We start from the raw sequence: 23,763 nt of genomic DNA, 5'->3' as shown, positions 1-23,763 counted from the left end.
TATTTATGGACACTGTTGTTTTTTGTGCTGTACCTTGTGTCTGTGGAATGTAACAGGACATGTATCAGGTAAATGCCCAGTATAGGTCTTACCTACCTGTCTGTAACATGTCAATTTGTAAGTAAGATTATAGCTTGGTATTTGTAATGGTAAAAGCAATTGGTGATTTAAAGATATCTTTCCTTTAAGTGCTTTTTTTTTTAACCTTTTTCTTATTTTAGCAACATATGGTGTATTTATTAGTTCATGGCCATCACCATCATGCTGTTCCTTGTAGAGTTTGTTATAATAGTGTTAGAGGTTGGCCATACAGATTGGAATTGGGGAAGGGTAAAAAATAAGTTAGTTTGAAACAGATGTGAGCCATTTATTTCATAATTTTGACAATGTGACTGTAGTTCTTAAGTCAACTTCAATTGTGTTACTATTAATGAAATTCCCAGTGTGATGTTTTTATATCTTGAGTGCCACAGGTGGCTCACAAATCTTAATTTGTTACTTTTTTTGGTGAAGAATGTGTGTGGAAACCACCTGGTATTTTGCTGTGAATCTAAGTATTGGTTAGTAAAAATTTACTGAAACTGGGATGAGCACTCCCCAGCTATTAGAACATTTCTTTCTTTAAGAGAAGAGCCAAGTTTGTGTGAGCCTCTCCCACCAGTGTAGAACAGATGCTCATATTTTACATAGATTTGATACCTCACAGAAGGAGAAAATTAAGGCTTCTTTTTGTTCTTTTTTTCAGGAAGCGAAGCTAACAGATCAGTTACCACTCATCATTGTGTGTGATCGATTTGACTTTGTCCATGATTTGGTGCTCTATTTATATAGAAATAATCTTCAAAAGTATATAGAGATATATGTACAGAAGGTATGTGATCTTAAAAATATAATCTTGGGCCGGCCCTGTGGCACAGTGGTTAAGTTTGCATGTTCCGCTTCTACGGCCCGGGGTTTGCTGCTTCGGATCCTGGGTGCAGACATGACACCGCCTGGCAAGCCATGCTGTGGTAGGCATCCCACATGTAAAGTAGAGGAAGAAGGGCACGGATGTTAGCTCAGGGCCAGGCTTCCTCAGCAAAAAGAGGAGGATTTGTGGCAGGTGTTAGCTCAGGGCTAATCTTCCTAAAGAAAAAACTATGTATAATCTTGTAGATTTTACTTACACTCTGGAAATCTGCATCCTTTTGAAACTCTTGTGTCCAATAAGAGTGATCTGCTACAGTGACTTTCAACATTTTTTTTTCCAGCAGAATTCTTTCTTTGATTAAAATTTTACATGTATGCCAAGTATGTAAAATAAAACAGAACTGCTGTAGTTGAAAAAATTGGGTGGCCTATGTCCTACTTACGTGATAGCCCCTGAGGTGTCTCTATAGAGGCCATAGATTCCAAAGTGGCTTTAAAACCTGTTAAATATAGCTATTAGAAATTTGCCTCCTAATTCCAGAAACGGAAAGGTAGTTTTGCTATAGTTGAGGACTGTTTCCTTAGACAGTCTTTCATAGTCATTCTGTGACTTTAGCTTCTTTGGATGTATTTATCCTTTGGAGCAACGCTGAGGTAATTAATTAACCAAGCCAGACTTCCTGCTAAATTCCTCTGTCTAGTTGAAAATTTAGACTCGCAGTTTGTTACTGAGTTTTAAACCTGAGCTTAAAAAAGAGAAATGAGATTTTTTTAAACTCCTCTTTGCTTTGCTTATTAATATCATAATGGCGTTCTTCTATTTTTTTACCATAGGTGAATCCAAGTCGACTTCCTGTGGTTATTGGAGGGTTACTTGATGTTGATTGCTCTGAAGATGTCATTAAAAACTTGATTCTTGTTGTAAGAGGTCAATTCTCTACTGATGAGCTTGTGGCTGAGGTTGAAAAAAGAAACAGGTGTAGTACTGTTTTAACCTTCATAAATGGGTTAAATTAGTAGTCTCTCAGCTTGATAATGGAAAACAACATAACCTATCAGTTACCTAAAAGCTGCTCAGTAACACATGGACCATAATTCCTTGGAGACACCTAATTTAGAAGTGATAAGCTAGCTATAGTGCTGAAAAAAATCTGTTTTCCGAAACATTACAGCTATCTTATAGAAAATCTGTGACCTGGTTTATCACTTCTTTTGCATGTTTATAATTATAGCTATGTGTTTGACTTTGTGTATGTTTTTAACGTAAACTATGTAAAAAAGCCCCCTTTTAGTTAGATATGATACTACTATATTTAATAACATTCTTCTCTGATAAATAGTATGATGTTTCTTCAAGTATGATGAGAAAAAAGAGTTCCTTGTGTAACTGTGGGTTAAACTGCTATTTAATTTGAACCTTAATATGCTGATATGAATTACAAATTTCCAATAGAAAATACAGTGTAAATGCTTCTAATACTTATTGTACTGTGAAGTCTCTTTTTTAGCAGGGACGTTTTGATGAACTAGTGTTGAGAAAGTGCCGATGTAGTAAATGAGGTTTGTGGATTGGTATAACAGTGGGAAGTTATTCTAGCTATGAAAAGATAGCAAGAAAGCCTACGGGGTATAATTTTAACCTGAGTTGGTATAGATGTCATACTATTGGTATTTATAGAAGTTGTATTTGAATATGTGAAACATGGAAAAATTCATTTAAGGACAATGGAGATCTAGAATATAGTACTGTTTTTAAGTTTGAGCCTAGTTTGAAATGATTATAGATCATGACAATTTAACATTTAGAAAGAGGTTTCAGTTGAGTCTTAAGTCTAATACCTGAAAACAATCTTGTTTATTCCCAGCAAATAACCAGATAGTTATAGTCAGACAATTTGGTCTGTAAGTGACAAATTATATTGTGATAAACTAGATTCACATCTTAGTCACTAGATGTGCCTTAGCTAATCTTTAGTCTTTCAGTTGACATGGCACATCTATTGGGTTGCACGTGTTTGTAGGAGCTTGATTTTTGCTTCATTAATTAAAAGAAGTTGTGTCTTTACCCTAATAGGAGTGTGTTCATAATTACATGAATTTAATAGCCAAAATAATGGCCTACTGCTCTTTCTCTGGGTGCTTTTGATACTTAAACCCTGGTAAAAGAGTGTTGGTCATCAGGACCATTGAAACATAAGCATAGCTTAGTGAAACCATGACCCTTAGTAGAATGATCATATGACTGCTAGAATAATTAAACGCAGAACTTCTAAAGCTACCAGATTTTGTTTAGGGTCCTGCCCTCTTTGGCTGTAGGTAATGTTGTATGTTAATTGTGTTAAAATTCAAAGGAACCTCAGATAATCTGGCTTATTTTCTCATACCGCATCCCCATCTTACCTCTAAGCAAAATTTTTCTAAAGTCTAGATATTTTGTCCAGTATAACATAGAACAGTCTGTGACTTTGTAACCTCTTCTTTCTATATCCTATCTAGATAATGTAGCAGATAGGTCTGGGATAATATAAAGACAGTCTTATACACCTTCTGTGTAATCTTGGGCAAATCATTTAACCATCTCTGAGTCTTAATTTCCCAATTTTTAATAGGATTATTGAGAATTCAAAATAATGCATGGGAAAGCATGTTATAGACCATAAAGTACTTACATAGTTAGCATGTCAAGAGTGTATTATTTATAATACGATATGTGTGTGTGTGGTTTTGTTTTACTAGATTGAAACTGCTTCTGCCTTGGCTAGAGGCCAGAATTCATGAGGGCTGTGAGGAGCCTGCTACTCACAATGCGTTAGCCAAAATCTACATAGACAGTAATAACAACCCAGAGAGATTTCTTCGTGAAAATCCTTATTATGACAGTCGTGTTGTTGGAAAGTATTGTGAGAAGAGAGATCCACATCTGGCCTGTGTTGCTTATGAACGTGGCCAATGTGATCTGGAACTTATTAATGTGAGTACTGCTAGCTGAATGTGTAGAGAGAAGGCTGCATTTTTAAAAAACCTATTATGTAATGTTAGATTAGTGAATTTTGAGAGTTTCCAAGTGGTTTTAGGTAATATGGAGTAGTTTTGGAAGATGCGTGCTTTTTTTGCAAACTTTACTTGCCAACGATTGTGAACTTAAAGTGGCCAAAAGAGTAGATCAAATCTGTGTTCCCCTATTAACATTTTAACCCCACTAGTTTTATCACTTGTGTTCTCATACACTTTCTCCTACATACACACCACACATACATATATACGTGTAAGTACACACACATGTAATTTTTTTTAGCCATATGAGAATAAGTTGCATTCATCATGGCCATATACCTCTTTAGTGTGTATTTCCTAAAAATAAGGATATTCTCTTTCATAACCATGTTATAGATACCAACCTCTGTCAGTTTGACACTGATAGAATACTTGAAAAATCTATTTTATTCCAATTTTGTCAATTGACCCAGTAATGTCCTTTAGAGCAATTTTTTCCCTCCACTCTAGGATTACGTATTACTTGTAGTAGTCATATCTCTTGAGTCTTTTTAATCTGAAAAAATCCTTCAGCGTTTTTTTTTGTCTTTTATGACACTAATATCATTGTAAAAAGTCTTTTTTTCCTATTTGTAACTTTTTTTGTTGAGGTGAAATTCACATAACATAATATTAACCATTTGAAAGTGAACAGTTCTGTGGCGATTAGTACATTCACAGTGTTGTATAACCACCATGTCTGTCTAGTTCCAAGTTTTCATCACGCATAAGGAAACCCAGTACCATATTCCCCATCCCATCCCACCCCATCCCTCCTGGCCCCTGACAACCTCTATACTGCTTTTTCTATGGATTTACCTATTCTTTATATTTCACATAAATGAAAAGTCTCTTTTTAAGAAATAGAATGTTCTTGACTTTGAATTTCTCTGATGGTTCCTCCTGATTAGATGTAGATTGTGCATTTTCATGCAGAATATTGCCAAAGTGATATTTTGTCTTGCTCATACTATTACATGCAGAAGCACATGACAACCTTTTGTCCCTCATTTGTGGAGTCATTTTTATCAAGTTGTCAATTTCTCCATTGTATAATTATTTTATATTTCCCATTGCAGATGTTAAGTAGTCTGTGAGGAGACACTTAAGACCATGCAAATATCCTACTGCCTCCCCACCTTAATGTAGAATCTGTTGATTCTTCTTAATCATTCTTAATGTGTTGGTTGCAAAATGACGGTTTTCCAACTCCAGCACCATCTCCAAATTTGTTATTCAGAGCTCATGTATTCATGCACTCATGAATTCCTGTTTTATTCAGTGGGTTATATAATCCACTACTATTTATCTTAATTCTCAAATTGTCCCACTTTTGGCTGATAGAAATCCCTTCATCCTCCCTCCTGTGGCTTTGTGTCTTGGGCTCATTGCTCTTTGAGCACTTCCTTATTTTCTGGTACAAGTTACACCATGCTCATTTTATACCCTCCCCAGCCCTGGAATTAGCCATTTTCCCAGGGAACTCTGATCCCTTTTGGTGAGGAATGCCATTAGAAACCCAGATCTGGGCTCTAGGTGTCTTTGCTTCTAGGATCTTTCAGTGGTCAGAGCTAGGAAATATATGCATCTGTGTACATACATACATTCATATACATATGAACATATACACATAGAAAAACAAACACAGAAGAATAGCTAGTAAAATACTGAAAAGAAAGGTATGAAGGTGGACTAGCCCTACCAGATAGTAGAGCACATTACAAAGCCTCTTTAATTAAAACACGCAGTACTGGTGCATGAATAGACCAGTAGACTAGAATATTAAGTCCAAAAGTAGATCCACCATGTGAGTACTTTTTAAAAGCGTCCCAGAAGTTAGTAACTGTTTTTTTGTTGATTGAATTTTAATAAAAACTTGGTTGTGACCTATTCAAGATTATATGTAAAAGTAATAGTTTTTTTTCCTATAAATCAATACACGGTGTATAAATGATAGGAGATAACCTTTAAAAGTAAAGTCAGTCTATAAAAAGTCTTTGCTTTTTACCTTGAAATTAATGTTTGATATCTTATTTAGGTTTGCAATGAGAATTCCCTCTTCAAAAGTCTTTCCCGCTATCTGGTACGCCGAAAGGATCCAGAATTGTGGGGTAGTGTGCTGCTGGAAAGCAATCCTTACAGGAGACCCCTAATTGACCAGGTAAAATTGGCAAATGTGTTTAAGACTTATCTTTTTAACTAGGAATAAAATCTTTTCCCTCATCATATACCGAAATACACTCAAATGGATCATATTTAACTGAGAGAAGGCTGTAAAATGTAGAAAATAAAAGTTATACTAAAAATATTTATATAATAAATGTTAACAAAAGTACAATACATTTCTCCCAAGAAAATACATCCCAAAGAGAAAATTTAATTATGTAAACTCTCAGTGCATCATAGTTAAAATGGAAAACAGGAAATTAAACATTTTTAATAAAGTGATTAAGAATTGCTACGATTAGTACCTGAGAAGTGACTAAAGTGATTAGAAACATTCAAGACAATGGTAAGTCAGTAAAGGGTAAGAATTGATGAGAAAATACGGAAGACCAAGTGGGTAAATGTTAAATCTCCCCAGTAAGCATAGAACTGCTAATGAGATGTGGGCTTATAACTGTAGAAAATTTAAAACATTTTTTTAAAACTGTAAAAATTAAAGGTTGTAGTGATGGCTCTTAAATTCTCCTGGTAGCAATCCAAATATGGAAGAGAATAGGTTGAAGGCTATTAATTTTTCACTGTTTTCCTAGGAAGCATTTTTTTTTTTTTTTTTTTTTAGATTGGCACCTGAGCTAACAACCGTTGCCAATCTTTGTGGGGGTTTTTTGGTTTTTGGCTTTTTTCTGCTTTTTCTCCCCAAATCTCCCCAGTACATAGTTGCATATTTTAGTTGTTGGTCCTTTTAGTTGTGGCATGTGGGACCCCGCCTCAACGTGGCCTGACAAGCGGTGCCATGTCCGCGCCCAGGATCTGAACCAGCAAAACCCTGGGCTGCCAAAGTGGAGTGCATGAACTTAACCTCTGGGCCACAGGGCCGGCCCCCAGGAAGCATTTCTAAGGAAGATTCTCAAGTAGATACAAAGCTTCCTGGAAAAAATATTCGTTGCAGCATCTGGGAACCAAAAATAGAGGAATTACTGAGTATATGATGCCACGTCTATGTAGTTGAATTATATGTAGCCATTAAAGTGATAATGAGTAGTTAGTATGGATAATGTTTAAATCAGGGAAAAGATAGAAATTATATGATTAGGGTGATTTTTCAACAGAATGAAAGTACACATGGTATAGATAGATGTGGATTTGTTTAGAAAGACTTGGGTGGGTGGTAAATTTAAAGGTATTTTCTCTCCTTCATTCTTTCCTACCTATTTTAAGTTTTCTACTGAGGCCAAATTATTCTTGTTAGATAGTATCTTCAAAACCACCTTGATTCTCAGTACTTGCTTATTGTGTGTCCTCTGTAGGTCGTGCAGACAGCCTTGTCTGAGACTCAGGACCCTGAAGAAGTGTCAGTAACTGTCAAGGCTTTTATGACTGCAGACCTTCCAAATGAACTCATTGAACTGCTGGAGAAAATTGTCCTTGATAACTCTGTATTCAGTGAACACAGGTATGCTATAAGAGGGGTCCATTGGCTATTTATATTCAGTCTTTGATTATGGCCTGTCAGTTTGGGAAAGAACAAAGAGACAAAGATTAGAGAATGTTGTCTGAATTCTTACTCTTCTAATACTCTCCTCTTCTCACCACACCTCCTGAGAAAAAAAACTCGTAACGCCACAGTGCTTATTCTTTATGACCAATGAGCTTTTAAAATAGTGCGTTCAAATCTTTTTTCTTACAGGAATTTGCAAAACCTCCTCATCCTCACTGCAATTAAGGCTGACCGTACACGTGTTATGGAGTATATTAACCGCCTGGATAATTATGATGCCCCAGATATCGCCAATATTGCCATCAGCAATGAGCTGTTTGAAGAAGCATTTGCTATTTTCCGGAAATTTGATGTCAATACTTCAGCAGTGCAGGTAAATCTTCAGATTACCTAAGTTGATCTACTAAATTTAATGCCTTCTCTTGATTCAATGTATGCATTGTCCTGTGAGGATATTGCTATGTCAATACAACAGCAATAAAGTTCTAACTGCTTAAATGTAATTGCTATGTGGTAAGATTCATTTTGCTATAACCCTAATTCAAAAATTGGTTGCCTAGGTCTTGATTGAACATATTGGAAACTTGGATCGAGCATATGAGTTTGCCGAACGCTGCAATGAACCTGCAGTCTGGAGTCAGCTTGCGAAAGCCCAGTTGCAGAAAGGAATGGTTAAAGAAGCCATTGATTCTTATATCAAAGCAGATGATCCTTCATCCTACATGGAAGTTGTTCAGGCTGCCAATACTAGCGGTATGACTTCCCACTTTTATGTTTGTGACCTCAGAAAATGTACCTAAGCTATGATTAAGTTAAGCATTAAGATATCTGTTTATTCTGAATTATGTGGCAGTTAGATACTGCATGGTTACTTGTGAAAACATTTAACCCACCATTTTAGACTAGATAGAGAGGCTGCATTTTGTGAACTGAAAAGGTCCATTGGGAAGATTAGTTTTCTGTTTTGAAGTTTCATAAAATTCTGATTGATCTCTAATCTTACAACTTTAAGGGAAAGGGGAATTTAATTATTCATTTGGTCAATGATAATACAGAGGTATTATTAGTTATTATATTAGTGGAAGTTTTGCTGTTTTAGATGCATTTCGCTGTGTACATTTGTTATTCTCTATATTGTTTCCTTGAAAAGGAAATTAATAGCAATTCTCATTTACTTGGGTGAAAAGATAAATGTTTGGATGTTAGTACTTGGATTTATTTTTTCTTTTTCTATACCTAGGAAACTGGGAAGAACTGGTGAAATACTTGCAGATGGCCCGTAAGAAGGCTCGAGAGTCCTATGTGGAGACAGAATTAATATTTGCATTGGCTAAAACAAACCGCCTTGCAGAGTTAGAAGAATTCATCAATGGACCTAATAATGCTCATATCCAACAAGTGGGTTTCCTGTTGAGATTTTTTTAACGCATGTAGAAATAATTGAGCAACTTTATTAGCTTAGTAGGGTCAACATATCACGACTGAAGATTTCCAAGGAAAAATACTGTTTTTCAGTATTAAATTGAGTTGTGACTATGCAGAGAAGACTGAGTTTCGGCTTACTAAAAATGGATTGTCTTTTTCCAGGTTGGTGACCGTTGTTATGATGAAAAAATGTATGATGCTGCTAAGTTATTGTACAATAATGTTTCCAATTTTGGACGCTTGGCATCTACCCTGGTTCACCTGGGCGAGTATCAGGCAGCTGTTGATGGAGCTAGGAAAGCTAACAGTACTCGAACATGGAAAGAGGTACTCTAAATACCAGTTTGAGTGAAGAATTAAAATGCTATTTAGAAATGTTCTTTTAACTGATTAATTGAATTAACCAGCCATGTTTACAAATGTTTTATTATAGGTCTGCTTTGCCTGTGTAGATGGGAAAGAGTTCCGTCTCGCTCAGATGTGTGGGCTTCATATTGTAGTACATGCAGATGAATTGGAGGAACTTATCAACTACTATCAGGTAATGAACAGGAATTCCTCTTTTTTATTAATTGAGACCTTTGCCACATATTCTTATCTTTAATTGCATATTTCTCTTATTTAGGATCGTGGATATTTTGAAGAACTGATAACCATGTTGGAAGCAGCATTGGGACTTGAGCGAGCTCATATGGGGATGTTTACCGAATTAGCTATTCTGTATTCTAAATTTAAGCCACAGAAAATGAGGGAGCACCTGGAGCTGTTCTGGTCTAGAGTGAATATTCCTAAGGTAACCACCTTTAACAGTGTGAGGCAACTCTGTAGCTAAAACTAATATGTTTTTTTTTAAGGCTATTGGCTAGAATTAGAGTCCTAGATCTAAAGCAATTAAATCTTTTTTGTGCAGGTGCTGAGAGCTGCAGAACAAGCTCATCTTTGGGCAGAACTGGTGTTTTTGTATGACAAGTATGAAGAATATGATAATGCCATAATTACCATGATGAATCATCCAACTGATGCCTGGAAAGAAGGACAGTTCAAAGATATCATTACCAAGGTATGTACCTTCTTCAGAAGGTCAAGTCTTCAGAAAGAGAAAGCTCATTAGGAAATAACTCTGACTCATGGGTCTTTCCCATTTTAGGTTGCCAATGTGGAACTATACTACAGAGCAATACAGTTCTACTTAGAATTCAAGCCTCTGTTGTTGAATGATTTGCTGATGGTTCTTTCTCCACGGTTGGATCATACTCGTGCAGTCAATTATTTCAGCAAGGTAATGATTTTTAAATCTTCAAAACGTCATAGCGAGGAACTAAGACATACTTGGATAACTTTTGTCCATAGAACTTTAATGATGAGCTACGTTTGTAACAAACTCTTTTTTTAAAGGTTAAACAGCTACCACTGGTGAAACCATATTTGCGTTCAGTTCAGAACCACAACAACAAATCTGTGAACGAATCACTGAACAACCTCTTTATTACAGAAGAAGATTATCAGGTAAGACCTTTTAGTTCTTGCATATATTCTCAAAACTCAGGTTATGATTGGGTTGTAAAGTTGGGGATGTTTTGCAGTAAGAAAGCCCATTGTCCTATAGGGTCGTAGACAGTAGGTACTTACGTGCCTGGGATCTAAATTTAGTGAGGTTTTCAAGATTGATAAATCTGACTTCCCTTAAGTGCCAAGTTTGCAGAATTTTGCTCAGATCTTCTCTAAGTTAATACTTGAGAAAAAATGTTATGGTTACTTCATCCCTAAACATTTAGATTGTAGTTAGGGTTGAAAAAGTCTTTGATCTCTTAACTAGTCCAAAAAACTTACTTGGTATTAACTATATTCACGACTTTTCTTGCCCAGTACCACATTAACATCTCTTTTTTAACAAACTTTCCTTTGTGAAGGATTTCACACACAAAAAAATCAAAGTTAAGTTTAAGCTAGTTTCCTTTTTTCTTTTACTGTCAAGCTGATTTTCTTTTCGGCTCAGATCCCATGCTGATCTATATGACTGAGTATCATGTTGAGTTGTATCAGGAGTTTCTCGAGAGATAAAATCTTACCTTCCAAATTACAAACCCTCTTAATTTCATAACCATTCCAGTTAGTCCTTGATGCTGAAAACCTTAAAGAAAACTGCACCTTCAGAAATTTCACAGTGCCTTTGAGGACTGGGTTCTACAATTAGATTGGGGAACCTTGATACTTGTTCAGGTTATAACTCTGTGGTTTGATGCCTGAATCTAGGCTGTCATATTACAGTAATGGCTCATTGATCAAGTCATACATATATATATATATATATATATATATATACCATACGGTATATTGATCAAGGCATAATCAGTCATATACAGTAATAGCTCATTGATCAAGAAGATGGAACGTAAATTTTAAACTAAAATGAAACACTGATTTGGCATTTGTATGGCTTTGTTTTATTTTCTTTTTAAGGCTCTGCGAACGTCAATAGATGCTTATGACAACTTTGACAATATCTCACTTGCTCAGCGTTTGGAAAAACATGAACTCATTGAGTTTAGAAGAATTGCTGCTTACCTCTTCAAAGGCAACAATCGCTGGAAACAGAGTGTAGAGCTATGCAAGAAAGATAGCCTGTACAAGGTGAATAAATTTGGTGGGGGTGGGGCTTTTAAACCGAGTACCAAGTGATCTATGTTAACCCTAAAATGGTATATTACAAGTGATTATGGTCTATTAAAGTATTAGTTTTGTGAATATGAGAGTTACCTTTAAGCCTCCATTTGCAGAGATGATAAGTCAAATTTCTTGATTCTAGGGGCTGTCTTATGTTTATGTCACTCCTCTCTTTGTTTAAAAAAAGAATGTTCTTCTTTCTTTTCCTTTTCTTTCAGAATTTTAATTTAAATGATATAACAGAGGTTTTTTTCCCCTTTATTGTATTGCTTGGTTTACCAGTTCAGTATGTTTGAGTTTAATGTTTGACCTTCATCCTTTCCTTTGAATAGGATGCAATGCAGTATGCCTCTGAATCTAAAGATACTGAGTTGGCTGAAGAGCTCCTACAGTGGTTTTTGCAAGAAGAAAAAAGAGAGTGCTTTGGAGCTTGTCTCTTTACCTGTTATGATCTTTTAAGGCCAGATGTTGTCCTGGAAACTGCCTGGAGGCACAATATCATGGATTTTGCCATGCCCTATTTCATCCAGGTCATGAAGGAATACTTAACAAAGGTAATGGCACCTCTGAGTATATTCAGAATTAATTATCTTGAGGATAAGTAAAATTCCATGTGTATACTTATATTTTTTTAATGTTTTTTCTCTGGTGGAAATAAGTTATTTAGTTGATCATAAAATATTCCTGTTTTCCAGAAGTTTTTGATAGCTGACAAATGACATTGAATGAAAAGCAAACTCAAACATGACTTAGAATGTTTACCCTCAATGTATTTCTGAGGGTGAACAGTATTCTATATTGTATGTTTGGTTTTCTTTTTTTTTTTTTTTAAACATGGGTAAACTTTTTTCCCCCCCAAATAATATCTGTCTCAAATCAGTTCTTTTAATGCAAATGTCTGTAACTAGTAGTGTAGATTCCCTTTTATTTGGTTGGTTCTTGACTTTAATGTGTATGCCTGTTTCCCCTGGGGAAGCTACTTGTATATTCCTAACATCGTGTTACTCTTTCTCAATATTTTGATAGTTTAACCCCTAATTTAAAAATATCATAGGTTAACAATTAACATATTTCCTAAAAGCACATTAAACAAGCTGTGGGGGTATAATCATCTTATGAAATTTACTATTCAATTTAGTGTCCCTTTTTGATGTTAGAAATTTTTTTACTCACCCTATCCTCAACAGTTACTAGCTTTCTTGCTGTAGAACATTTTAAAGTGTTCTTAAGGGATCCATTTCGTTAAAGCAAAACATGCTTATTAAAATTAGAGTTTCACATCTGATCTCTTCAGCATCACGAAGTAAAGGGGGAAAAAGCACTACTAACAACCCCCAGTATACTGAATATTTCCTTAGGCTACCATCTAATTAGATACTATTGTTGTTCAGTTATAATTTTTTAAGAATTAACATTTTCTGTGTATAAACTGCTGAAAGTCCAGTGTAAGAGAAAAAACAGTTGCCTTATCTTAGCCATAGAGAGACTAGCTTCTCTTCTTATGCATAATGCCAGCTTGTGAGACCTGGCTCTAAGCTGCTGTTAACCAAAGTGCTGTAAATTTTACTAGTGATTAAGCTGCTTTCTTTCACACTGACTCTAGCATAAATTCTTCTGCAATAAGCTCTGAGGTTAAAAAAATATATATCCTAAATTTTGCTTCCAGTATGCCCTTTATTTTCACTTTTCTTATACCTTTTTTAGTGGTTAGATGTTTCTCCCCTAAACTTTTGTTGCTGATTCTACCTTTTTATGCTCAATATGGAATTTGATTTTTTTCTAAGCTGCACCTTCTGAATTCCTTTGCAGGTTGATGCAATAAAGGAAAAGGTGAAAGTTGATTCTTTTCCGTCTTTAAGTCTGGAGGACTAAGTCTAAGGAATTTGCATGATTTTTTTTCCTTCCTTTTCTACACTGCTGCTGCTGCTTCCCCCCCCCCCCCCCAAATAAATTTTCACTAAAGCCTCTGCAAGTCCCTTGGAACATAACTACAGTAGAGCTATAGGACGTTAGTAGATGTTTGCTACTAATCGGCTAATAGGCTTTAGGAAGGGCAGGAGGCTAATCAGTAGTTGGTTCACAGTCTCTCTTAAATATGTTATTAAAAACTGAGCATGGTGAGTTTCCATATTAATTCCAAAGTTTCAGGAAATTTCTCTTCCCTGTCAGGGTATCTGGACCATAATAGGATTTTCTTCATACTCTAAATAAATTTAAACAGCCTCTGGTTTTATTTTGTGAGCTTGCCTGACAGTAGCTGAATATATATTTGTATATACATGCCCTAAACGGCTTTTTGGGATTTTTTTTTTTGGTATTGAAGGACTGTGATCCAGTTTCTGATCTCTTGATTCTTACTAATTTTTTGCTGAAAGTAGATAGAAGAGATACTAGCTGCTTCCGAAGAGACTTTCCTCATGTTTCTCCAGGTGTCCAGTTCTTATGGTGCTAGTCCATATTCAAGAGGAATCAAAACTTTTTTAATCATGAGAGTAGCTTGCTATAATTGTTGCCACGCGACATGAATTATTTCTGTATATAATGAAGCAATATTAACATCTACCTTCTGTAATAAGGCACACCTCTGAAGCTACCTAAAATTTGCTGTCCTATTCATCCGTTGGCTTGTCCAAGGTCAAATTTAGGTACTTTTTGGTTGGTGCTTCCTTTATTGGCTTGTCTCCATCCCAATATAAATGAACCAAACTTATTGTGGTAAGGAAAGGGTGGGAAGGTAAAGGAGAGTTGAAACAAATTTAAAAGAATTTGGGTGGGGGACAATGCCTTGGAATTACGTTGAACCAATCTGGAGTCACCATTGGAACTTAGGGCAAACCTGAGTAAAATGCATTGTGTGTGAGGCCCTTCAGCAGCTAGTAAGCAAGGCAGTTAGAAAGCGTGTGTGTGAAAAACAGGTAATTGAACTGCAGTGTTATGCATTGTTTTAAATCAAGCATGTACAACAGTCATTGCAATTACATCATACTACTTTTGAAACTCAAAGCATTGCTGTGGGCTGTGTGTGTTTCTTGAGAGCCTGTATAGCAACAGTCATCTTCAGATCTCACTTCTTGCTTCAGTACTTTTGCCTTTTTTTCATGCACACATACACCAAAATAATTGACTGCATGTTAACTTTTCCTCTGCAGCATATTGCAGTCTTTGTGGAAAAGCCTTTTACATTTTAGTGAATATTCAATAGTACAGATGGAACTGAACTCAGTGACATGCTTACCTGTAATTTTTCTTTTAAAATCCAAGGATCAGAAACTTTTGTTACAGCTCTTAACAAAAGCTTGTGTTCATAAAAGACTTCTCTGCTTTTCTTTTTGAGCAATCTAAATTGGGTCATTAGAAACAAAAATTGGATGTTGCTGTGCCAGAGGCTGTCCCATTATATATAGAGAAATCAAATTCTTTTCCCTTAGTCTGATACTACTCCTTCAGAGTTCTCATTGTTGTTTCCCTGTGCCCCTCCTGCCTGTGTCTCTGCCTGGGCATTGCGACATTGCTAGCTCTTCTAAGTCTTCATTGTACTTCTGTAATAGGACGTCTCTCTTCAACATCTGACTCAGACATTAACTTCGAAACACATTTTCACTTTAGATTCTTTTCCTTGGAAGTCTGGAAATTTATTATGCAGTTGTGGCATTTTTGTTTCATTTTTCTTCTTAGAAGTTATTAATGTACACTCATCTGTATATTTTTTGTATAACCTCTTTAGCTCACTCTTGGATACTGTTTAGGTTAGCAAAACTCCATCTGACTCTTGATGGCACAAACTGTGCTTTAAAGTATATAACTGTAATAATTTTTGTTTTAAGTTTGGATGCCAAACAGTGGGTATTTCTCATGGTACTTATTCTCCATAGTAGTCTTTAATTTGATATTGGGGTAATTTGTAACCCATGAACATTAGGCTGTAAAATAGGAAAACAGTATACGAAAGCAAACTAACCCATGTTCCTAAGGTAGAAAAACTACAGTATATCTGGCGGTGTCTAGAGTCTACCTCAGCTTACTTTTCTCAAATTTTGTTCCCTGACAAATTAGGATGGATTAGACACATATTTATGTTTAATACGAGATAATTAAAATATGTGTAAAATACTGTCCTCTCCCTAATGGCATATGCGAAGATTCAAACACTATTTTAAATAGCTTCAAATAGAAACTAGGGGCGGCTTTAACCTTTTAAGGATCCAGTCTTTATAGCTTTTTCACTGAAGTCTGCATGTCTTTTTTTGGGAGTGATCTTTTACTATTTACCTCTTGGAAGAACATGCAGTGAACATTCATAAAAAGTTCCTTCTTGCACTCTGCCCCCTCATCTCACCCAGCACACTTACAACTTTGAAAACCACTAGTAACAGATAACACTGAGATTTGAAGTTTAGTTTTGCTGGAGGTATAATGATAGACCAACTATAAGGCTTTTGGGGGAGAACTCAACTTTTAAATACAGTTTAAAAGATAAATATAGTATAATTTAAAAAGGCAAATAGAAGTTGTATGATGGAGATTGCCTAATGTCACTTCTCCCCAATTCTTCACAGAATTACAGAATCATATCATGTGAGTCCTAGAAGAAAGTTTGCAGATTATCTCATTCAACCATTTCATAATAAAGACAAGGAAATTTGAGGGTCAGTGCAGTGGTTTGTCAAGGTCGCGCAACTAGTTAGTGGAAAGACCTGTGTATTCCAGCTCTTTTTTTTCACTGATACAGTTAGACTCCTCTACAGTATTATTTCTGTCTGATACTATCTACTTTTATTTAGAGTAGCTAGCATATAATAGCTGTTTACTTCTTTGGCTTAATTAAAAGCAAAAAACAATCTTCCTCAAAGAAGTTGGGGTAAAATTAGGCATTCCTGCTTCTTAGCAAATAGAGCATTAAAACATGCAGCCTGTCTTTATATAGCAAGATCAAATATGGAGCCACTTGAGTCTTCAACTTCCGTCTGCACCTGTAACCAGGATTGACAGAAACTGCACAATTGGCAAAAGAGAGCTTATTCTGCACAAGTATTTGTCCACTCATTAGACTCATTTCACAGTTTTGAATACCATTTCTTTGGGGGAGGGAAGTCTTGCTGGGTCATGAGTTCATTATCATTATTATTATTATCTTTGGTAGAGTTTAAACTTCATTTGAAGAAGTGGTTCCTTCTCGTTATCTCCCTCCCTCAGGCTGGCTGCATCCTAGCATGCCCAGTTTTAGCCTGGCGTGAGCTTTTATGGCATTTATAAATCCCTCCTTCCTGAGGGTTTATAATGACAGTGCTAAAAATCACCTTGACTGAAGGATGAACATTGCCATTGAATTTGAGGGGGCCTGAGAATGTTCTTTCTAATCTGTTTTATTTTGACCAAATTTAACATACTAAGGCTTTTCCACTTTCTGCCATAAACCTAGGTTTATAATACTTTTGAGATGCTAATTAACATTACCTGTTTTTCTCCAGGTGGATAAATTAGATGCTTCAGAATCACTGAGAAAAGAAGAAGAACAAGCTACAGAGACACAACCTATTGTTTATGGTAATCTGTCTTCTTAACCTCACAGAAATAGATTAGACAAACTTTCTCCTTTCATTCTTTAGGGATTCTACCTCAAAATAGAGATATAATAAACTTGTAAAGTGCAAAAGCCTTACTGAGTTAAGGAATAATTCTCTCTACAGTCGTTTTTTTCTGAAAACAGTCTTAAAGCAGGCATTGACATTCAGTAAGATAATCTTAAATGGGAAGATAATCTCAGTCACTTAAGATCATAACCTAAGTTTTCCTATTGCCTGGTCACTGACTGATTATTCATAAATTATTCAGAAAGAAGTAATGGTGAATTGAATTTTCAGAAGTGTGAAAGGTGAGAGAATACACCAAGGTTGTCTATTATGCTTTACATAAAGAGCACGTCCTCTCTTTAAATTCTAACTGGGACAGAGAACTGGGTAGAGTTTCCATTTGAGAACTTTCCAGAGAGATAGGATCTTCAAACTCTGAGTGAATATTTAAGACAATTTAATTTCTTACATGCACATGTCTGAACTACTTCCCCCTTTCCATGTCACTCTTGGTGAACAGATTGATTTGCACAGTACAGGCTACAGCACTATAACCAGGTGTTCTTTGGAGGAGGGCATAAAATTAGGGCCTTATATCTCAACCTGCTAAAGGACATAGTAATACAAATCTGTTATAGCATTATCTCCTTTTTACTATAGATGAAAAGGACTTTGGAACTTTAGAGGACAGGGTAGTTTTGATAAAATTGGAGAAGATAAAGTAGATTCTTAGAGATGGGAACAATAGGAAACAGTAGGAACAAAAATAGGGTGGGTTAATAATTTGGGGGCACCTGTTGAATTTGGGTTGCCCTTAGGGTGTTTAAATGGACAGTCCTTGTAGGCAGTTGAAAATGGGGTCTGAATTTCAAGATCGGTTGTTATTCACAAAAAGGAGAGGTATCAAGTCACTTGTGCTGGGAGAAGTCTAGCTCTAGCTTTGCATTCTAGTGAGAGAGAAAGAGAACTTTTCTTTGCGGGGGGTGAGGAGAAGCGTTAAGTGTTTTCTCCCTCTAAAGAAGCCAGGTTCTCTACAGGTCATTTTCTGTGTGTGGTCAACAGCTATTTAACCTTCGTAAGAGTATTAACATAGTATTTGAAAGGGGTTGTATGCTTTAATGTATTTCATACCTAATGCATATTTGAATGTATCTTGTTATTTTTGATTGTTTTCACTAAATTAGTACTGGATTGTTGCTAGAAATGCATTGTTTCCTTACCATTTAGACATGCTTAAATTAGAAATGTAAATCTAACTTTAAAAGTTGAGTTGTGTTAAAAGCATATCCATTAAAAAATTAAGTTTTCCTGTGCTAATTATATTGTCACCAAATACCATGTGGTGATAGGCTTATTGCCAGATGTCTTCCCCAGTCTTGTCAAGCGTGCATGTGCATATTGCTTTAAAATGATTTGAAGTAACATAGTTACTGTTAGTTCTGGCTGTCTGTCCTGCACTGTTAGTTGGCTTTTGAGGCAGGACCCTTCTTAGGGTGACTGTCGTGCCAAAATTGTGACAGTCAAAAAGTACCCTCACAAAACTCATTCTAAAGAAGTTTTGGTGATGTCAGTAGAGTAGGGGACATTAGAGTGTGATAGTTCTGCAATGCTAACAATTTCTCCTACCTCCTCGCCCCCTGTGCCTGCCCCTTTGTGTTTTCTTCTTTAGGTCAGCCCCAGTTGATGCTGACGGCAGGACCCAGTGTTGCAGTCCCTCCCCAGGCACCTTTTGGCTATGGTTATACTGCACCACCCTATGGGCAGCCACAGCCTGGCTTTGGGTACAGCATGTGAGATGGAGAGCTGATCCTGTAGTCACCTATTTTCGTACTGAAACATCGTCTCTACTTGGTTCTCAGTTTATAATGGGAAAAACAGGCACATGTTTTTGTAACCTTTATTTCATGAAGGACTTTTTGTTTCTAACTATAAACTTGGATCACCTATGTTAAAAGCTTATTTCACATTCCACATCATTTAGAATTTATTTTCAAAGGGGAATAGTTTCAATGTTTTATTCACTTGGGCTTTTTTTCTTCCCCCTCATTCTTTAAAGAATTGCTTAATATTCAATCTGTTGTGAAGAACCTGATTTGCACTCTGTAGTGTTTAAAGAAAAAAAAAACTCTAATATTGAATCTCTTAAATTTCTTGTATGTAAACAGCTTACAATATGTATTGTCTAAATGCATTTAAATCTCTTTTATTCAAAGAAAAGCTAAAGCAAAAATATTGGTATGTGACCATGCAAGACTGTCAGTGCTAACAAAGACAACACTAATCAGCATATCCTCATTGGATTGCAGTGCTCTCCAAATTATTTGAAAAATGCATTACAGACAACTTGCCTGACTTTTAAATGAGCATCAAAGGCCCTCTAACCTATGCAGGTTTCCTCATTACGCATATAGAAAATGCTAGTGTGTTTTTGCTCACTTCATATGTAACAGGTGCCCTTATATTGTGCTGTATCCTGTGCTTTTTCTGTGGGACCATTCCATTCAGGAACAAAGAGCACCATGATTCCAATCTGTGTGTATTTACTAACCCTTCCCTGAGGTTTGTGTATGTTGAATATTGTGGTGTTTTAGATCACTGAGTGTACAGAAGAGAGAATTCAAACAAAATATTGCTGTTCTTCAGTTTTGTTTGTGGAATTTGAAATTACTCAAATTTAAAATAAATTACTGGACTGTGGAAATAACATGTAGAATGGCAGTTTTAATTAAATACCTCTCAAAGTTAAACCAAAGACCCATGGTTTTGATAGTTTCATATTGGATACTGAGGCAGTATGGGGAGGTGTGAAAGCAGTAGAATGAGGATTGAGACGTGAAAACACTGCATTACATCATGTACGTTCCTGTAGTCAGTAAGGTGCATGCAGTAGTCTTAACCAGTTAGTACTATAGTGGGCTACATTTTGGCTAGCTCCATCATTTTAACCAAGCAGCACATTAGGTTTTTATCTAAGCATTTCATTTAAATGAACGGATCATGGATGTTAAATTATAGTAACTTGAAATAAAAGTATATAAGCATGTAGTTAACATGCTGTTAGGGTCCCTAAATTATGAGTAGTTTAAGTTGATTTTTTTTTTAATCAGTGTTTGAATCCAACTCTTTCTACTTTTGGCTAAGAATGTTACTTTAAATTCATTTCACTGTTAATTCTCAGAGTTAGAGAGCCCCCTACCTAGCCTTGAATTCAGGCAAATGACCATAAGCTCCACAGAAGGGTTTTTAAAAACTTAGAAGTCCTGCCCATCCTCACCTTTGATTCCTCCCTTAGAAAATAACTATAGGAAATTATAGTATTAGTGAGAAAATCCCATTTCCTTTTTTGGTTTGTCATAGTGAAAACATCTTGCTATTCAGGCCCTGGATGTACTTGTGTTTCTGCTGGCTGTCTGCCCCCTTTTTTAATCGTAACCAAAATCAAGAGGGAGAACAGCAGTGGTCCCTGGGAGCTCATTCTCTTCAGTCACGATTTGTTCTCTTGGACCTTTCCTATACTTTGAATCAACTGGTTTTTATCAATGGAATGATTCTTCTCTCTTTTCGCTTCCCTAATAGAAACAAGTTAAAATACTTCAGTACAGGTTTTCTTATGATATACTTAAGAAATTTTTGGGGGCGGGTGAGGGGCCGGCCCCATGGCCAAGTGGTTAAGTTCGCGTGCTCTGCTGCCGCGGCCCAGGGTTTCACCGGTTCGGATCCTGGGTGTGGACATGGCATTGCTTATCAGGCCATGCTGAGGTGGCATCCCACATGCCACAACTAGAAGGACCCACAACTAAAATATACAACTATGTACCGCGGGGGGCTTTGGGGAGAAAAAGGAAAAATAAAATCTTTAAAAAAAAAAAATTTTTTTTTAAACAACAAAAAAGCCCTGTTTTTAATTTGGTGCTATGATGTGTGATACTGAGTTGCCATTTAAGTACCATCCATAATGGGCTATATGGTCATGCATTGCTTAACGATGGGGATATGTTGTGAGAGATGCATTGTTGGGTGATTTTGTCGTGTGAACATCCTGGAGTGTACTTACACAAACCTAGATAGTATAGCCGACTCCACACCTAGGCTATATGGTGCTAATCTCATGAGATCACCATTTGTATATGCAGTCCATCAATGACTAAAACGTCATTATGCGGTGCATGACTCTAAAATAGGCTTTTCAGATAGTTGGGTTAGTTAAAATGTGGAATCTGAAACCATAAAAGTAAAGTTTTTGTACTGTCATATTAAAATTCATTGGTCTTATCTTTCCTTTGAGTGGATCTTTTACCCACGCATGATTTGTACCTTCATGCACAGATTATGTGGGCAATACTAATTTACTAAGTTACACAATTCTACTAAATGTTGACACATTATATTTTTTAAAATCTTATTTGTCAGGAACACTGATCTTATCAGAAAAGTCTTCAGTTTTGGGAATCCTGGAGGAGAGGCAGATACAAATTTTCCAAAATACTGTCTATTGTTTTCCTTGAAGTGATTGGCTCCTTTAATTTATGAAGAAATAATCTGCCAAACACCTAGGTCTGGATCACTAGACCTTTGTCAGTTCTTGCGAGTAAAAAGATTCCATGACAAAAGCATCTGGTTCACCTTACCACTCAGCTACACATCTTTTTCCTCAAGACAAGAGTCATACTTCAGAGTGCACCAGAAGTGTTTAATGTTACACAGAACATTAAGACAAATAGTCAAGGGTCAAATTTAATAATTTTTTCACTGCTTCATCAAGGACATTAAGTGGAACTTTTTTTTCAGTGTGAGTGTAGGGCAGTGAAAACTACAATGACTACTGGTTCAAGTAGGTGCCCCTGCCTTGATTTTGAAAGGTGCCAGCAGTTTTACCCACCATTGCTTTTGTGTCGTCAGTGCAAATATCAACACAATGAAAAGAAAAATGTCTTATTAGGAAAATAGTTTTGACTCCCAGAAACTGTCTTAGAGACCCCACAGCTTCTGTACTTTGAGAACTATAAATAGGATTATGAACCTTATAGAGTAAACACTAAGTACAGGTGAACTAGAAAATAAAGATGAATTAGTATACTAGTCATCCTAACAGCTATGCCCTGACATATTACAATTACTTGAATCAGCCATAGCAGGCCATCCTGTTGGGAATGCATTTTGAACTTGGAGCTATCGGTCTCTGAGGCAAACCTCAGAAATGACCTCAACCATAATCATGCATTTAGGATTGAATTCTCTTCCACTCAGTTACATACTGTTGCATCACTTTGGAATCCAGTATAAACATTCTATTTAGAAACAGTTGCTACTGTGGCATCATTCACAGGTGCAATTTCTCCTCTCCTGTCACATGCCAGTGTAAACTGTGAAACTGACCAAATAGAACCTTTAAGACTGGCGCAGCAGTCTTGAGTGTTCTGCCCACAGGCTCCACTGACCTTAGACTTTGAAGTTGTGCTGTCATGCTGCTTATGTCGAAGTTAACTGCTAACTAATGCTAATTGTTGAAATTAACCATGGAGAGTTAGGGCCACTTAACATGTAGCTATTACCAAAATTTGCCCTAGCATCATTGTAGTTCTTAGGGATATACTGAATTTAGAAATAATATCAGGATCCCCCTAAAAGAAGGTTTTCAGGAAAAATGGCTTCTTGCAAGAGATCAGAAAGCTACGTGGCTTTCAGAGTTGGGAACTTCATATTCTGGGCAGCTGGTATAGTAATTATTGGGATTATGTCCTGTGAAGTGTATAAAGATCAAAAGGGAAATAAAAGTGCCCTTAAATAATTGTCTAGTTTCTTAAGTTCTAGGTAAAGAAAGAGTGGGATGTTAGGATGACACACTACATTCACTTCCCAATTACCATATATTCTTACATGGGCCCATTATCACCTTCAAGGTCCATACAAGTCACTTCACAAGTTTCAGCGCCTTCAACTGTTAGGAAAAGGAGGAAGCAAAGGAATTTGAGAATCTTTGGCCAGTGTGGGTCAGGGGAAATGAACATGAAACACTGCACAGGTGGGTTATATCAAGGCCATAAAACCTCAACTTTGAGACATAAAAAATCCAGAAAATCAGATTTTAAACCACAACACTCCCACTGTGGGTGGCTATAACGTGATCTATTAATAACTGTGGATGGCTATACTCTATCAGTGAAGTAGGCTGTCATCCAAAGAGTGACGACAGGAAAAGAAACGATAGTTTGCATTCGATGGAAATTCCTGATCCTCCAAAGGGGAGAGCAAGATAGTCTTGGGGAAGAAAAAGAGCTATTAACACAGAGGAACCTAACCATGCATAGGAAATTTCCCCTTTTGTAATCCAATTTTGCTGTGACCTGTTTCTCTCACCTTAAATATTTTTGTTTTAGCACCTATCACTTGAACCACAAAGACAAACCAACTTTTTTTTTTAAACCTAAGGTAACTGTATCATGCCAAGTACATAACAGAAGAACACGGAAATGGATTTTCATCTCAAGAATACTTAAG

At 36.3% G+C, this 23,763-nt stretch overlaps 1 protein-coding gene across 2 annotated transcripts in view; it reads left to right on the top strand.

Moving 5' to 3' along the window:
* Window positions 1-19,969, top strand: part of CLTC (clathrin heavy chain) — a 65,687-nt gene extending 45,718 nt beyond the window's left edge. The window contains exons 15-33 of one of the 2 annotated variants that reach the window (XM_014856973.3): window positions 746-871; window positions 1,744-1,886; window positions 3,646-3,880; window positions 5,981-6,103; window positions 7,416-7,561; window positions 7,796-7,979; window positions 8,167-8,359; window positions 8,847-9,004; window positions 9,194-9,358; window positions 9,465-9,572; window positions 9,657-9,824; window positions 9,942-10,091; window positions 10,179-10,310; window positions 10,427-10,537; window positions 11,492-11,662; window positions 12,028-12,249; window positions 13,505-13,525; window positions 17,164-17,239; window positions 18,935-19,969. In XM_014856973.3, coding sequence (XP_014712459.1) covers window positions 746-871; window positions 1,744-1,886; window positions 3,646-3,880; window positions 5,981-6,103; window positions 7,416-7,561; window positions 7,796-7,979; window positions 8,167-8,359; window positions 8,847-9,004; window positions 9,194-9,358; window positions 9,465-9,572; window positions 9,657-9,824; window positions 9,942-10,091; window positions 10,179-10,310; window positions 10,427-10,537; window positions 11,492-11,662; window positions 12,028-12,249; window positions 13,505-13,525; window positions 17,164-17,239; window positions 18,935-19,059 — 2,757 coding nt within the window. In that variant the 3' untranslated portion in view covers window positions 19,060-19,969. The remainder of the gene's footprint in view (window positions 1-745; window positions 872-1,743; window positions 1,887-3,645; window positions 3,881-5,980; window positions 6,104-7,415; window positions 7,562-7,795; window positions 7,980-8,166; window positions 8,360-8,846; window positions 9,005-9,193; window positions 9,359-9,464; window positions 9,573-9,656; window positions 9,825-9,941; window positions 10,092-10,178; window positions 10,311-10,426; window positions 10,538-11,491; window positions 11,663-12,027; window positions 12,250-13,504; window positions 13,526-17,163; window positions 17,240-18,934) is intronic. The other variant, XM_014856974.3, reaches the window with a different exon arrangement.
* Window positions 19,970-23,763: the final 3,794 nt, after the last annotated feature.

This window comes from Equus asinus, chromosome 13 (assembly GCF_041296235.1).
Source record: "Equus asinus isolate D_3611 breed Donkey chromosome 13, EquAss-T2T_v2, whole genome shotgun sequence".
Classification (NCBI taxonomy): Eukaryota; Metazoa; Chordata; class Mammalia; order Perissodactyla; family Equidae; genus Equus; species Equus asinus.
Note: the sequence above shows the minus strand (reverse complement) of the source record. Positions and strands in the feature narration are given on the sequence as shown.